The sequence below is a fragment of the Salmo salar genome, chromosome ssa12 (assembly GCF_905237065.1).
Source record: "Salmo salar chromosome ssa12, Ssal_v3.1, whole genome shotgun sequence".
NCBI lineage: Eukaryota > Metazoa > Chordata > Actinopteri > Salmoniformes > Salmonidae > Salmo > Salmo salar.
In genome coordinates, this window is record NC_059453.1 from 29,365,402 (window position 1) to 29,382,928 (window position 17,527).

General features: G+C 47.2%; 1 protein-coding gene across 1 annotated transcript in view; it reads left to right on the forward strand.

Moving 5' to 3' along the window:
- Window positions 1-17,527, forward strand: part of LOC106564661 (trinucleotide repeat-containing gene 6C protein) — a 74,497-nt gene that overhangs the window by 20,748 nt on the left and 36,222 nt on the right. The window contains 3 exon segments of the mRNA XM_014130854.2: window positions 1,982-2,078; window positions 4,078-4,099; window positions 11,735-12,091. Of these exon segments, the coding sequence (XP_013986329.2) occupies window positions 2,019-2,078; window positions 4,078-4,099; window positions 11,735-12,091 (439 nt within the window). The 5' untranslated portion in view covers window positions 1,982-2,018.

Sequence of the window (17,527 nt, forward strand, 5' to 3'; positions counted from 1 at the left end):
CTTGCCAGATTTAAAAATAACCTTACTGGGAAATCACACTTTGCAATAATCTGAGCACTGCGCCCAGAAAAATACGCGTTGCGATACAGACTAGACGTCATGTTGGGGAGATCTAAAATCGAAAATACTATGTAAATAATCCATTACCTTTGATTCTCTTCATCAGATGTCACTTCCAGGTATCACAGGTCCATAACGAATGTAGTTTTGTTCAAAAAAGCTCATCATTTATGTCCAAAAATCTCCGTCTTGTTAGCACATGATCTAAGCCAGCCGGACTTCTCGTCATGAACGAGGGGAAAAAATATATTTACGTTCGTTCAAACATGTCAAACGTTGTATAGCATAAATCATTAGGGCCTTTTTTAACCAGAACATGAATAATATTCAAGGTGGACGAATGCATTCTCTTTTATAACGAATTGGAATGAGGGTACCCAACATGAACTCGCGCGCCAGGTGTCTAATGGGCCATCATCGTTCCATGGCTCTTGTTTGGTCAGATCTCCCTCCAGAAGACTCAAAACACTTTGTAAAGGCTGGTGACATCTAGTGGAAGCAATAGGAAGTGCCAGAATATTCCTCAGCCCCTGTGTTTTTCAATGGCATAGGTTTAAAGGTAATACAACACATCAGGTATCCACTTCCTGTCAGAAAATGTCTCAGGGTTTTGCCTGCCAAATGAGTTCTGTTATACTCACAGACACCATTCAAACAGTTTTAGAAACTTTAGAGTGTTTTCTATCCATATATAATAAGTATATGCATATTCTAGTTACTGGGTAGGATTAGTAACCAGATTAAATCGGGTACATTTTTTTATCCAGCCGTGCAAATACTGCCCCCTAGCCCTTACAGGTTAATGGCCATTCTCTCTCTCTCTGTCTCTCTGTCTCTCTGTCTCTCTGTCTCTCTGTCTCTGTGTGTGTCAGAACATGGCTGTCCCTATGGACACTCCTCCCCACCATTACTCACTCTCAGCCTGCCTCTGCCTGTCACTCTGATTGACAGTTCCATTCCCCTACCAACAGGCAACACACTGGGAGGCGGGCATGTCATTACTCTCCCGTCATTATTATGATAATTCATCAATGTTTTCATGTGCAGGCCCCTATGGACACTGTCTGAGGCTGGAGAAACTCCGGTCAGCTCTGGTGTGTGTGTCAGTCACTCAGTCACTGAGAAAAATGTGTGTTTATGCCCTTACTATTGCTGAGGACAGAGCACAATGGCCGATTTGTTTGTGTGGAGGGAGTTGAAGAGTACGTTGTGATCCCAGAGTTCCACGATAACAGGCTGGATTTGCAGTGAGAGGAACAGCCAGTCAGTTGGAAGCTGTCTAGTATTGACCACACTTTTGAGTTTTCCCATTGACCAGATAATAACCAGAATGTCCACTGAGTGGCACTTCCTTATTAGCTGGCAACACTGACCAGATTGAAATGGCTAACCGGCACTAGCAGGCTTTAGACACACACACATACGTATACACATATGCCTTTAATAGTTTCCAGAAACCGTCACGGAACTTCAGCCAAAACAAATAAAGGCTTAAATAAACCACTTTCTCTCACAGGCTCTCCAGCTATCTGATCTCTCCTTTGGCTGCTTGGCAGGCCACTGGAGACAGACTTTGGGAAAGGTTTTGAGTTTGTTATTTCTTTCTCATTCTTTCCTTTTTTCCTTTCTTCCCCCCATTTCTCCCTCTGTCAGTTTCCGGGTGTCTCTGTTGCTTCCCCCCCCCCCCCGCCCCCAATCTCTCTCTGGTCATGAAGGAAATTGCATTTAAGAAGCAACTCAATGTGTTACTTCTGAAATGCTGAATGTGCTTGGCAGCTAAAAGTCTTCTCTGGCAAAGTTTGCTAGCTCTGACATTGACCTCGAAGCGGATGAAAGGGAAATTGTAGCCCTAGGTTACTGAACTTAAAGCCTGCTGCTCCTCTCTGCCCTGTTCTGAAAACCTCTCCCTTTCTGTTTGCAGCTGAGAGAAGCGAACAACACGAGAAGAGAACCATTTGATGGAAGAAAATACAAATAAAAAGCAAGAAAAGACCAAGAAGGAAGCTGCTCAGAAACAGGTGAGTTCTTACGTCTGTCTCTCTCCTCAAACTGAGTACCTCCTACTGAAAAACTTCTCCTTCCCTCCTCTCCTTCATTCAGTTCTGTTCCCCAGGTAGGTGTGTTCAGTATAGTCTCTATATATGACTGAGTGTGGGAGTTCCTCCCTAGTTTAACCTCATGGATTAGCCTAGAGCCTATAACCCTGCAGGCAGCACACTGCCAGGTGTATGGACCCTATTTAAACACAGATTAGAGCTGGCACACTAGCTACACACACTGCTCTGTTGGAAACACTAGCCTGGCTCTGGTAACCAAGGACATGTTGCTGTCGCACATAGACGCACAGTCATACAATTGTACACACAGGCATATAAAAACACAATGATATGCGCAAACGCGTACTCGAGCCCGACAGATAAATCAGTTGACCGATCTTATCGGCCGATATTAGCCTTTTCACAGAAATATTTGTTTCTGGCTTTATTCCACAGATAAAGCGCTGATATTATATACATAGAATGAACAAATTCGTTTTCAATGTTTGCCTGGAGGGGGCGCTCTGAGAGCTGCTCCTTGAACATCCTTCAGTCCGCCAGGACGTGAGAGTGTGCATGGTGGCTTTCCACAGCCAGCGACGGCGTATTTCAATGAGGAAATAATCAAAAGTGCCCTTTACCAAGCAAGGAGCCCTGTCCTCATCGTATGCTCACTTAGCTAGCCAGCAAGGTAGTTAGCCTAGCTAGCTAGCAATCTGTGCTACTTATGTGCGACTGGACTTGCGCCAAAGTGAACACTGACTCATCCGTGATACATCCGTGAACGTGTGTGACTAAAACCAGCGCGGCAAGCATTTTCCTGCGTGAATGTTTTCAGTCATCAGCGCATGCCACCTGCCATTGAAATATATAGCCAAATACATATTTTGTATTGAATAACAGTATAATTCATATTATGGTTTCGGTAAGAAAACATTTTCGTAATGAACATCTAGTGCGTGCTTGTCATAACAAGCTTTTGTTGCGAGGTTGCATAGTGGTTCTTTACTGGACTGTTTAAAGCACTGTAGTGAATCTACTCAGTTCAGATGCTGACATCTAGTGGCGACATTAGGAACTCGTTCAGACATTCTTGTTTATTAGTGTGCTTGTGGTGCTTCACTTCTGCATTCTTATCCACTGCCGTAGATGGACACAACTTAAAGATGTACCTAAGGTCAACTGAATACGTTTTTTATTTACTTTTGTATTCATAGAGGGTATAGTGGCTTTTTGGTGGTTATCATGTAGGCCACAAATAAAATGTTCTTAAATAATGTTCATTTTAATATTTAGTCTAAATGATGATTTATTAACTATCTGTTAATCCTTTGGAGTGCAATTTGTGAAAAATAGATTTTTCATTCTGCCTCCTAAAAGAGAAAAAACGTATTGGCACGTATATCGGTGACCTTTGCCTCCCTAGTATCGGTATCGAACCCACAAGTCCCATATTGATTGGGCTGCTAACACACACATTTGCACTCAGACAGATTAGACAGCCTGTAATTATCACTTCCACTAGCCAGCAGCTGTGCCAAGGCACTTTATAGCAGGCGTCTTCCCAGGTGGGGCTGTTTGGGTCTTGAAGACTGAGGCGTTTTACCTTGTGTGTCTAATCAGGCCCACATAGCCTACTGCCAGTTATGTCTCAATGTCCCACATCCCTACATTTTCAGCTAATTTCAATTGGCTTTTCATTTAAGATATTTCTCCATTCCTTGTATGAATATGTGATTGTGAGCTGCCTGCAATGTGATGAAGTTTTCCTGGGAATATAATTTCTCATGTTTACTTTGATTATGAGTTTAACAGTTTCCTTCCCTGTTGTGTAAAAGTACATACATTCCTTCCTGTAATGCACTAATGTTTTAGTTAATGACAAGCTTTTATGACACCGTTTTGCTAGCTCCACATTAATCGCTGAACAAAAACAACTCTACGTTTACAGCTGACTTCTCTCTCCCTGTGTGTCTTCTAGGCTGCTGACACCAAAACCAAAGGTGAGTGGAATGACTGCCTGACACACACGGCCCTAATCGGCTCTGATTTTAAGGGAGTTCATATGAGCCATAAAGGCATATACATACAGATAAGGGCTGTGTAGGAGCAGGCCCAACGTCGTCTAACACAGATACACAATGACTCCTCCTCTGAGCTCAGCAGTGCTGGCCAGTGATTTGTGAGGAGGGCACCCAGATGGGAGCTCCTAACAGTGGGGGGGGTGTAAGGAGTTCAGTCAGTTCCAGGGGTGACAGTATTTAAGGGGCATCTTGCCTTCTACGGTGACTTGTTCCACTCTCTCCCAGCAGCATGTGTGCTCACATCGGTAGTATGTATGCTATTTCTGCGTACGTTTCCGTTCCGCATGTTTTTAATTTAACCTTTTATTTAATTAGGCAAGTCAGTTAAGAGCAAATTGTTATTTACAATGACTGCCTACCCCGGCCAAACCCTCTCCTAACCCGGACGACGCTGGGCCAATTGTGCGCCGCCCCATGGGTCTCCCGATCACGGCCGGTTGGGATACAGCTGTAGTGTCTGTAGTGAAGCCTCTAGCACTGCGATGTAGTGCCTTAGACCACTGCGCCGCCCGGTCCCCAATGTCAAACGTTTCCTATTGTATTTAGCCAACAAATTAGTCTAGCGTGTGTGAAGAATGTGTGTCATTGCGTGTGAATAAGCCAGGGGGTCGTTGTTAGTGCGTGTAGGTGTTAAACCCCTGCAGGCAGGCATTAGACAGATGGGGCCAGGGCTTTGGTCCACTCTAAAGCCCAGTAGAGCATCTGTTCAGGTTGCACTGGTCAGCAGCTCGCCCTCTAAAAGGTGTGTGTGTGTCTCCTGTTTGTGTTACCAGGGATTGGCCCCAAAACACCCTAACAGCCCTCGCCAATAGTCATTGGGGTTTGGCCCGACGTCCGTTTGCGTTGTGTAGAGGTCAATGGCACTTCCTTGACCTCTGACCTCATTAAGGTCTGTCTCATTATCTCTGGGAAGAGACTCTGCGCTCCGTCTGTTGGTGAGTCGCCAAGCGAGAAGGAACCATTTTAAGCCGAGGTGTGACTTACGGCGTCTAACGGCAGACTGAGAAGGTTAGTTTGTAGTCAGATGACAGAGAAGTGTACAAACTGAGAGAGAGAAAGGAAGTGAGTCGGAAAGAAAGTGGGATGAGTGCATTCAAGCGTCAACCTACAGAGAATAGGACCAAAAAGCAACTTGTAGAGCTGAAACAACTAAATGGACACAGTATAGCCTACTTTTAAAGTAAGCAAAAGAGAAAATGTTCTCCGCTCAATTTGCTACAGAGCCCTCTAAGTAGCATAGGACTGTTTTACTTCAGTTAGCATCCATGTCACTAAATAAGGTGTGTGTGCGGGCAAATCAGTATGCAGCTGTGATGTCTCTTTGTCCATATCAATGATCTCTCATCACTCTCTAACACACGTTTGTACACCCACAACCCCCGCAGCCTCAACCCTTCTCCAATCACTTTTCTCGCTTCCTCCTCCCTTCCGCTCACGTTTCAATTTGTTTGCGGTAATCGGTCTTGCCTGGTCCGTTCATATGTATGAAAATTGGATAAGGCGCTGGCGCTATGGAATTAACTCCTGTGCCCCCCATTAGCCATGGAGCTCCAGTGAGACTGGGGACCAGCCACCAGCCTCCCCCACCCAGGCAGTCCCTGTTGGGGTAGAGGGAGTGCACCTCAGCCCCCTATTAGCATGGAGGGCAGGGGAACGCTGATTATTCCCCACAATCAAACCCCATCGTGCTGCGCGCACGCACATAATGCACCATACCCCCCCGCTCAGAGTGACGCAATTAATGGAAACAGGTGGCAGCTTCCGAGGCATTCGCTCACGAAAACATCAGTAATACCCTGGTATGCCTGACGCATTCTCTACCGAGCCCTGGTGTAATCAGAAAAACAGCGCCTGCCTTTTTAAAGTGTTAAAGAACAAACTGTAATGCGTGTCAATCTTTTACCTACGTTTCCCCTTAAGGCGTCGGCATGCTTCAGTTCGGCTGGCTGCTAGCCGATGTCGGCTAGGCGACCCGAACGAGTGTACTTGCATACTCCCTTAAAAGTCCTTTGATGAAAAAGAGAAAGGCGGCAATAGTGCGGTTTGTCCATTTGAGACGCCGTAGCCAGTATACACCATCTTAAAATAGTCAGAATTAATCTAAGAGCTCTTAGTTGTGCAATTTTACATCTAAGTAAGATGTTTGTAGTATTTCTCAATGAGAAATGCATGAAAAGGAGTTGTCTCTCGTTGAATGACAAGTCTTTTATTGAAGAATCACTGCTGTTGACCAATCACCGACGAAAGGGCGTAGACTTCGGCTACTGACTTCGGCTTGACGAGAGAGAGAAAAAATTCTGTGCCCAAACAGCCCCAGAAAACCGCACCCAAAAAAAATGTGTTTTTACAAAAAACGTCGATGTCATCATTATATGCACGTACTCTTCCGAACTGTTTTCGGCTGGGAAGTATGCGGACACCTTTACCGATGCTGTTTTCTCCCCTTCCCAGGAGACACACCCCCCCCGCCCTGCTACCATGGCAACCCAACAATTGCCACGGCGCCTGACATATTTACAAGGTGTCACCTTGTAAGGAGAACTGCATTATTTCCACCCGGGAAACCGGACGACATCACATCGTAATATGCATATTGGATTAATTTGCGATTTCACATTCAATTAATTGTCAACACTTTTTAGTCGGATTTCTTGAATCGCAATCTAATTGGGGGATAATTGACTTTCCCGTGGGGGAGGGGCGCCATCGTCTTTCTGTGTCTAACTGCAACATTAATAAATACTCTGTAAATTAATAGTGAGTGAATGGATCCTGGTTTATGTCCTGTGGATTTATGGATGCGAAGGATAATTGTTTTGTCTCTTTGCTTGCATGTCAAGTAGAGGGGGTTGATTTCAGGAGTAGAGCGAGGGGGATGAAGCGAAAGGGGGGACAGAGAAGAGGGGGGGGGGGGGGGGGTTTCTGCATGTATTCATGTTGGATTATCACTCACACGCAGCAGACAGAAGAGGCAATTCAATATACCCTCTGTTATATCACAGCTGAGAGGGCTCATGTCACATTTAGAGGCAGATTAATAGAAAAGCATATGTGTTGATATTAATGGCATTTAACGATGAGGCTTTGTATGGGGGAGAGGGTATGTGTTGCTGAGCAGGACTGCCTGTATGTCTGGAAGAGGCAGCCCTCCTGTCTTCTGCTTCAGGTCACATTCTGCCTCTTCATGTCCAAACCACCAACACCACTCTGTGCCATTTTTGTGTGTTGACGAGGATATGCAGACGAATCATATCTACGTGGGAAGCATTGGCTCAGTGGTATACACATGACTCCTAAGGCACGTGGATAGAAGCTGTCCTTGTGCACAGATCTAGGATCAGCTTACCTTCTCCTCACCATAGCGTGTAGATAACACACCTCTGACCTTAGATCAGTCTTTGGGCAACAATCTCCTTTGGATACACTGTATGGATAAGGGAAGACTGATTGAATCGTATCTAAGTGTGGGACTTTGGCTTAGTGTTATCTACCCATAGTTAACTACAGTGAATTCGAACAAGCCGTCTCTATGGATCAACCAGACTCCTAAAGCACGTAGAAAGTGTGGAGAGAACAGGTCGACACTGCTGAGATGAGCCCTCTGCTCATTAGTGTGTGTGTGTGTGTGTGTGTGTGTGTGTGTCGGGGCTCAGGGTGGGGTGGGGTGGTGGGTCACAGGAGGCCCGCAGAGCAGAGGTGCATTAGGCAGGGAAACAGTTGCTCATCTCCATGGTGACGGGCGACGGCTTAGTACCCAGGGAAGGGTGAGGGGTGGAAAGCTGTGCCTTTTAATCTCTGTGTGAGTGTGTGTGGGGGTCTCTGACCCGCAACAGGATTTACTACTGACAGATGGAACCTCAGACGCCTGTATCCACTTTAAACAAGGCCACTAAACACAAATACACCTCATTGTTCAGATGGTTTAGTTAAATCTCCGCTACATCGTCACTTTCCAATGCATTTCTTGGATATGAAGAATATGGCTTTTCATTAAGTCACATTTTAACATTTGATTTCCAATGAGTCATGTATGTAACTCCATACAGGAGGCAGATAAACCTCTTCTGTAATCCACTTATGTGTTCTACACCCAGCCCTCCCCCACTGTAAACACGGTCACATATTAAAATGCATCCTCGTCACACAATTCCTGCACGTAGCTAACCTCTGACATGGACGATTCCCAGAACCCTTCAAAGCCAGGCACACACTCCATAACCGAGCCAGTGGCTCCTTATGCACCAGGGCCGGCCCTCTTGCCCATCATCCTTTTCACTCAAGCTTTTTCTTCCCTTTCATTTACATTACATTTACGTCATTTAGCAGACGCTCTTATCCAGAGTGACTTACAAATTGGTGCATTCACCTTATGATATCCAGTGGAACAACCACTTTACAATAGTACATCTATCTCTTTTTCTTTTTGGGGGGGGGTTCGGCGTAGTTAACCATTGAGTGGGGGACAGGAGGCCAAAATGACAAGTTTGTCTAGGAGTGCTTCTCCATTGAGGGTTTAATGGAATTTACAGTGTCTCGTTATAATGGTTTATTTAATTGACTCTCCTTTGAACATCAAATAGTGTTTTTAAGGCTTTAGCGACCCGAAAGGGTCTAGTATTGCAGTTTGTTTGCGCTCCTTCTCTTTCATTCTCTTTCGTTCTCACACTCATTTGCACTCTCTCTAATTCTCTATACCATTCTCCGACTCTCATTCTCCATTCATTCCAGCTTTCATTCTCTCCCTTCACTTTGCTTCTCGCTCTGGGTGTTCCTACGATTTCTCAATCTCCCCTCTAAGTCTTTGGTGTAGGGCAATGTCACACCTATCACCTGCTATCTCTCCCATCAGACATACAGGTGAATCTCCCATATATATAAAAAAAAGTTCTCTCACAAATGATGTCGCTAGAGAACTTGACTAGACAGCATTTTGATATCGCTTTCTCTCATCCTGGTGAAGGGATTTGGTTTCCCCTCGCCTCGGAAATCTCCCGCAAAGCGCTTTAGTGTCCGTTATGGATTAAAAACGAACTCTTCCCCCAAAAAGGAAATGTGTAGCGTTTTGCTAAATCTATTTTATTTAGAGCCGAGAGACGTCGTATCGTAGCCGCCATTCATGCTCACAAACACGCTTGTGTGTGCATACACACAGCTACTCTCTCCTGAGTACTCTTTTCACTGAGTTTATTAAATGCAGAATATTCCTAAAATGAATACACAATACCCAGCTGGTTGGAATAACAACTGCAATTTCCCATCATAGACCAGATAAACTGTGATCATTTACACGCACAACACAGTGCTTTAATAGCTATTTAATTGTGTTGTAAAAGCACCAGTGTTGTCCTAAACAGAGGCTACTGGAGAATAGAGTGGGAACACACAACCAACCAACCCCCCTCAGATACACTCGCATATTGTGGGATATCCACACTCACAACGTACACCCTCCCCCTACGTCATAGAAGCTGTGATTCATAGGGTGTGTGTGTGAGAGGCTGCCGGCCCAGTAACAGCCCAGCAGTCCATCTGCTTCCTCTAATGGATTCAGAGCAGCAGTGAACAATGAGAGAGACTGAATTGGATGAACGAGGGGGAGGGAGTACCAGAGAGTAAAAGGGAGGGAGGGCGAGAGAGTAAAAGGGAGGGAGGGCGAGGGACAGGTTGAAGGGAGAGAATGGAATGGCTGAGCGGAGGGAGAGACGAAACAGGAGAGGGTGGACATTGTAAAAGGCAAGAGGGAGGAAGGAGACGAAAGAGAGGGATAGAGCCGAGGGGGGGTGGGTGGTGAGGACACAGCACCCTGCCTGCTGATTGGCTGTGACTGCGTCAGGCGGGCTGAGGCTGAATTTAATCAGATATGTGCGTCACAAGCTGTCTGCTACAGCGCCCAACCAGCTAGCTAGCTCCTGCTGCTGGAGGGGCCAGCTCTGACCAGAGAGGGAGTTGGATCAGCAGGCGGTATGCAGTTTATGAGCGAGAGAACTTAGTTGTGTATGCGCATATTTGAAAGTATATTGAGAGTGTGTGTGTCAGAGGCACAGGGGTGCACAGCTCATGTGCAGAGGGTGCTCTGTTTATAGAAACGGTGTTGGCAGTGGGACAGGCCTTTGGCAGGCAGAGGGAATACGACGCGGGCCTGCCTGCAGTGTCTGCTTTAACCCCCGCTGCTGCAGCACAGGACAGCTAGTCAACCACATCAGTCCTCTACTGTTCACGTGTGGGATTCTACACAGTCCCACCCTGTTACTTTCTCGCTCGATTTTCTCTGGAGCCACAACTTGGTAAACATGAGAAAATGACAAAAGCTGCAGATGTCCTAATTAGTCAGACTGATATGACCTCAAATGTCGTTGTGTGCATTTGTGTGTGTCGTGACAGAGTACTGACAGTGGCTCCTGTGTTCCCAGGAGAGTGAGAGATCTGTTGCCTGGTTGCTAATCTGCATCTCTCCTGTGCCAATCCCTATGCTCTCTCTCGTCTTCTCTCTTTCTCTCCTTTCTCCCCCCTGAGGCATAGCTGCCAGCCTGTTGTTTTTAAAACCAACCTATGAATTCTCCTCTGTAGCTACCTAGGGAGTATAGAACCACAACAAACAGTACTCACATTCACCAAACTGATGTAGCAGCTCATGAAGCTCATAAAGTATTGAGAGACAATATGGCTGCCATGCTCTTCTAGTCAGCATGGACAGTGAGCACACATACCATGTCAGATATGCAGGGTGTTAACCTCTTTCCAATGCAGTTGCGTAATGTGCACCCACACACTTGTGCTACATAAGCCTTGGTGCGAACACACACACACACACACACACACACACACACACACACACACACACACACACTTCCGTAAGCCTCAGTGCCGTTTCCACTCCAGCCCTCGGGCAGCTCTTAGCTTGTCCAGCCTCAGCCTCCTGCTCACCCAGAGGGCTCAGCTAAGCTCCTTTAGCCACAGTAGGCTGACACAGTAGGTCCTGCTAGTACCGACTGCTAATACCACTCAGTCTGGGCAAGGCTTGATTAGAGGGCTGTTCTATCTGGGGGAACTAATAGACAGAAGAATGCACAGGGTCAGGCAGAGGTGAGTGTGTGTGTGTGTGTGTGTGTGTGTGTAAGAACCTGCCCTTTCATGTTGTCTGGGCTGTCTGTTGGTAGTGTTCAAGCACAGGCCGGCTCATTGGGAAGGTTCTTACATGTTATTAGTAAGATGGTACTTTGGAAATGCTAACCAAGTTTCACCTGATTTCTCCTTAGAAAATAAGGGATATGTTTTCAATCCATGTTATACACGGTGTCAGATATTTGGGGTGTAACGTTTTTGAGAATAAAACCTTGCCTGGTTGCTTTAGGGTTAGAGGTCGTTTGATGTTTCAACCTATGAACATCAGTTCAAATGATCAGTGTGTTCATGTCATACTCGATCAGGGAAATGATAACACTAACCTCATTCAACCAACAATGTTGTCTTGTAAAGTACAGTGGATTAGTGATGTGTGCTGTGCAGCATTAGCTAATACCTTGCTTCCTGTGTTGTGTTTGCGTCCTCCTCCAGTGCCAGAGCCAGCTAAGCCCAGCCCCGGTCCCCTCCACCACCCCGCCACCAGTGTGACCCTACCCCAGGCCTCACACCCTCCCTCCTCCTCCTCCTCCTCCTCAGTCAGAACCAATGGGAAGCGCGCCCCCCCTAGCACCCAGCAAACACCACAGCAGCTGACCCCACCTCCGCCTTCGTCGTCGGCCTCAGGCCCCCGCTACCCACCCCGTGAGGTGCCCCCGCGTTTCCGCCAGCAGGAGCACAAGCAGCTACTGAAGAGGGGTCAGCCACTGCCAGCCGGAGCCCTGAGTAGCCTCACCGTGACCCCTGCCTCTGACCCCGCTTCTTCCTCCTCCGCAGGCAAGCGCCACACAGGTCAGTTCCCTGCTTATTGCGTCATACCCTTGGTTAGATCTGTTTCCTCAGTAGGAATGTGGCCTGTTTCTCCATGTAACTCGATAGAGAAGCTGATGTTACTAAATTGGTCCCATGAAATGACGTGTCACAGTTCATCGTGGTAGATGGATGAGTCTGTTCAACACGGGGCTCTACACTGACCTTTACAAGGCACACGTGTGCGCTTAAGTTGAAAAATGTAGGCGCCCACATACATTTAGGAGCGCAATGAATAGTATTTGAGATATTAAAGTTATAATCCCAAAAATTCCTAGGTGCACTAGAATTCAAATTCTAGGTCGACAGCAAAATATTTAAGGCACATATGCAAGTAAAATGGCCGCAGTGTTAGAGCCCTGCAACAGGTTGAGGAAGAATGGGGCGAATCGCAAATTCGTATGATGGGTCCATCTGTGGGTCAGTCCGAAACCTTGGTGTTACTCAGGGCAGGTGATATTACCCCTGTTCTCTCTCCATACTAGTCCACTGACATTAGGGAATTGATGATGGTGTGTTACTCTGAGATTCTCCTCCACTCTGACCCATTGGTTCAACTGTGTTTCTTCAGGGGCTCTGTGCACTGCAGATAGGCTTTAGCTTGACGCTATTGAAATATGGCCCGTGATGGTGTTTAGCCGCTGAGTGTACGTGCTGTGGAGACTGGAGAGCACTCAAAACCTCTACCGCCCGCGGTCACCTTTTTTTTAATGAACTCACCAGCGACCGGGTCTGTGGACCGCGTAGAGAAACATGTCTGGTCAAGAGACCCACTCTGCCAGTGGGCTTTAATTTAGAGCGAAAGAGAGAGGTGAGTGGACAAACAATATGAGCCTTGAGCAAATATCTCTCAGCTTTGTTATTCCTCCAGTGAGGGAGTGGAGGCGTGCTGTCTACGCAAGCTATCTGGTGAACCACTATGTTAGCCTACCGTCTTCCTTTTTAAGCCTCGACCCTGCATCTTTTCTCTGACCACCAGTCTTCACATCCCAATGGAAGGTATTTCAACCAACACCTCTAGTATCTGTTGTCTTTAAATGCCGAACGTACACAGAGGAGCACGCCGTGAATTGTTGTACGACACTTAGAGGATGAGACGGAGGAAGAGCTTGCTGCGGTGTCTGTTCATGTACTTTTTTTATTTTACTCCAATCTCTCTCCTCCTCGGTGGTGCTGTCTTCCAATACTGACTGACATGTTTACTCTGAGGCGGCTGCCTGCAGCTTCACTGTGAACACAATTTCTCTGCAGAACCCTGGGCAGCACAGGGCATTACAGACGCATGTCGCCACACACACAGCGTGTGTATTCGCACTCAAGCACACACACTGATGGTCTGATATCCAATGGTTTTATTTAATTTAACTGACTGGCTGGACAGCTCTCCCAGGGGCCCTCTGCACAACACGGCCCCAGGCAGGAGATGCCCAAGCTGGGGAAGGCTTTAAGTCCCTGGGGATTCTGATCAACTTTTCTTCCCTCTGGCTTTCTGCCTTGTCATACCATGAATAGCTTGTTTTTCTACTGCTGTACTCCACTGCCAATTACGGAACGAGATACAGCATTAGTCTTGGCACTGACAGTGAGGAATACAGATTTTGGATGGATGCAGTGTTGAGAAGCATGCATTTGATTTGGTATCTAGCTGCGTTCTCTCAATTTTAGGAGGAAAACACTATTTTTCCTGCCAGCATGGTACAAAATTCATGCAAACATGGGCCAATCTAATTTGTCCCCAGGCTGAATGTGAGAGACTGCATGTAGATGAGCTCTGTCTTTGGGGTCAGCTTCCCTTTGACCTCCCTGCTGGTGTAGTCATCATGCTTCAGAGGGTACACAGACGACACAGGCGCTTCCAGCCCCAGAGGCCTGCTGTGGCTGTGCTACGGGAGTCAGTTACTGCCTTGATCCAGTTATATCCTCTCACATCTGTCTGCCCACAGGCTCAGCTGGCTATACACACTGTGGGCCTGGATGATCACAGCACAATCAAACAGTTCAATAATGAATACATTTTGTCTGACCATTTTAAAATGCACATGACTCGAGTGCGAGAGCAGCAATGCATTAAATCAAAATGGACACAAACGCATAAGTCGTAGGCCTATTTACATTGTGGTCCTCATTAGGCACAACACAACCGCCACACCCCAAAGTCTTGAGACACAATCTCACCCCCCACACTCTCCAATACAACAGCTGATGGATTTACAACCCAGTGAGTGCTGCAGCCTGTCTGGCCTTCGTCTAGTAGCATAGCAGGTGCTACAGTGGGGGTCTGAGATGCAATCCGTGCTGTGGGAAACGCACTCAGTGGTCTACAACAGCTGGTTCATTCATGACTCTCTGTCTCTTAAGCCCCCGGGTGACATAGCATTTGGCCAGAAGGCATACTGTTGGCTAGATGTTGTTAACACGCATTGGCCCTGCTGCCCTTCTCATTTGGCCCCTTGGCTTTGTCTTCAAACGCCTGGATGAGGTGGCATATTTGTTCTTTTGATTCCAGTTCCAGACGCTGTTGTTTTGTCTGCGGATAAAGACCAATACATAACACGTCCCATTGATAACTGTTGAGCCAGGTATTCCCATCAGTGATCACTGCCTGATGTGCTTTAGCTGTAAGGCGATTCCTTTGATCATCGTTGTCAGTGCCTCGTAAGTGAACAATGTTCAGAGGTATATGCATGACAATGACTGCACTAGTCAATGGAGTTGGCTGCAGCACATGCCGTTCTCGAGCCAGACTAGGCTAGAGAGAATGCCAGAGCTCTCCCCTCTCTCTCGCTCGCTCGCTCTCCCCTCTCGCTCGCTCGCTCTCCCCTCTCGCTCGCTCGCTCTCCCCTCTCTCTCGCTCGCTCTCCCCGCTTGCTCGCTCGTTCTCCCCTCCAGCCCCTAGTGGCTTCATTAGCCCAGACTCTGCCAGGGAACCAAGAGGAAACTACCTCTCCTCTCTGGTTTTAAACCCTCCTGTGCCCACTCTCACTCCTTTTCTCTCTCTGTCTCTCCATTTCTGGAAAACTAACCAGAATCTTTTGATCCAGGAGACCGGAACTCAGAACTTCCTGAAAGGGGAAAGAGGGTCTATTTTGAGGACAAAGGGGATTAAATGGTGCGTTTACTGCTTGTGGTGCGTCACCGTGAGGTTTGGCTGGAGATAATGTGGTGGATTGGCGGTGTTGAATGAATGGGAGAATAATGGCGTCCGGTTCGGCCCCATTCGTATGGCTCTCTGCTGCATTTCACAGCTAGCTCCAAGGCTACGCTATTGCTCATGATGTTGGCTACAGGCACTTTATCCTTTTTGGTGCACCGTGTCTCTTCCTTTCTCTTCATACATACTCTCTCTCCACTCTCTCTCTCTTCCTTTGCCACTGTCAACCCCTCCCCCATTCCCCCTCTCCCCGTCACCCTGGCTTTCATAGGGAGAGAAAGGCGGTGTCTAACTTTTGGCTACCTGCCCATGTTCCCCATGTGAGCTGCCTGCTAGCAGCACCCTCATTATCAGCAGCAGCCTGATCTCCTGGTAGTTGTTTCCCCGGCAGGGCTACTAGCATCGCTGTCGCCTTGTCTTATTCTGAGTAGTAGACTAATGCTCTATGATAGGAAGCTGAGCTGGTATGTGAAGCGTTTTTGTTGATGCAGATAGATGTAGTGTGCGTGCTCTCACAGCACTGCATCTTTGGTGCCAGGGAGCCGCAGCAGAACCAAAGAATAGAAGCCCTTTTGTTTTTATTTCTGACGCCACTGTTCATTCAGCGAGCGCCATCGTACCCACTGCCCTCCTAATTGGGACCAGAATGGAAGCAACTAGACTTACTGACGGTTGAACGCAAACAGAGACGGAACAGAACTGTCCCCTTTTTTCCTTGTTGTTTTGGTATTGTCCCCCGTTTCTCTCTCTCACACACACACACACACACACACCTTTTTCCCCAAAGCAGGAAGACTTCTCACTAATCTATTGGAATGCCTACCAGAAATAAGGTCGTACAGAGTTGTAAGGAAAAGAGTGGGCAAGGTTGAGTAGACCTAAGAGACGTGACACACACACACACAGTGACTCACACGTACACACTACGCAGACAGCCTCAATTTCTTGGCATCATGTCAAGTAAGCAGTTGCGATGCTTTGCAGCGAGCAGTAGCAGACATATTGAATGGAGGAGGATGGCGATGGCTGCCGCGTCTCCCCGCTCTGCGTAGCGCCTCACAGCATGGTGTTGCAGCAGCACCACCTCTCTTCAGGTATTTTTCCACTCTACCCCTGACCCCGTTTACAGCTGCCGTCAGCTCTTTTATCTCTTTCTCTATTCCGAGGTTTTTATTTTGTTTTTCTCGTAGAGTTGTTCGTGACAGGCAGTGACGGGGAAAAATAGGACTGAGCTGCACGCTGTTCTGTGTAGTATATGATTGATTTATCATGCAACCTATTTTTATGCCCCTTCAGAGAAAATGTGTGCGAGAGAGAGAGCGGGGGAGCGACTAAATGAAAGGGAGAAAGCAGAGGGCAGAGCGAGACGTTCTTGCTGCAGGCAGCAGCCTCTGAGCTCTTGGCTGAGTTTCAGGTCTGCCTGATAAAATGGCGTTCCTTGCTGCTCGGCGGCTTGAAGAGACCCAGAGAGAGGGGGGGGCTAGTGTGCGTCAGAACCGCTGGTGCTGTCGTCTTCTCTCTCTCTCCTTCCTCTCACATATAAACAAAAACCTAGCAGCCTTGCAGGTACATGGATTGACATTGTTTTGCTGACGACAACCCCCACAATAAGCTTTTGCATGTTAGGTTAGCGGTTAGCTAACTCTCCGATTTGACTGAAAGGCAGGCAGGCGTACGGCACCAAAACAATGGTGTTGAAACGGTGCCAAACCTACCAAAGCAAAAGCCTGCCAAAGACGCTGACTCTCTCCCACACCCACACAGGGCTCTCTGTTGGAACCACTCCTAAAATATACAAATCATGCTAAACCTCTTTGGTTGTTGTGGGCGCTGGCCACTGACATAAGATGTTATGTGTACTGACTTTGATGCATTTGTTTCTCGAAGGCCATGAGGAAGTGATGGTGGTTGTGGTTCAGTTGTGGGTTTAAGATGTATTAAATAGTCCCGGTGAGTAACAATGGACAGCTATGATCAATGTGCTATGGAGATATGTGTTCCTAAGTGAACAAAGCCATAGAAAAGTTGTCCCAAATGGCACCCTAATCCCTTTTTTATATTGCCCTACCTTTGAACAGAGCATATAGGGTACTTGCAGAAGGATCCATGGTGTGCTTACACAAGGATCACTCGGCCTAATGCACGCTGGTCTGTCACTGTGCATTGTGGGATGATGTGTCTTAGACGGGCAGCTCAGCTTGACCCTAGATGTTTTCTATTTGTGCAGTTTTGAGAGGGGGGGGGGGCAGAACCGAACAGCCTGCTCA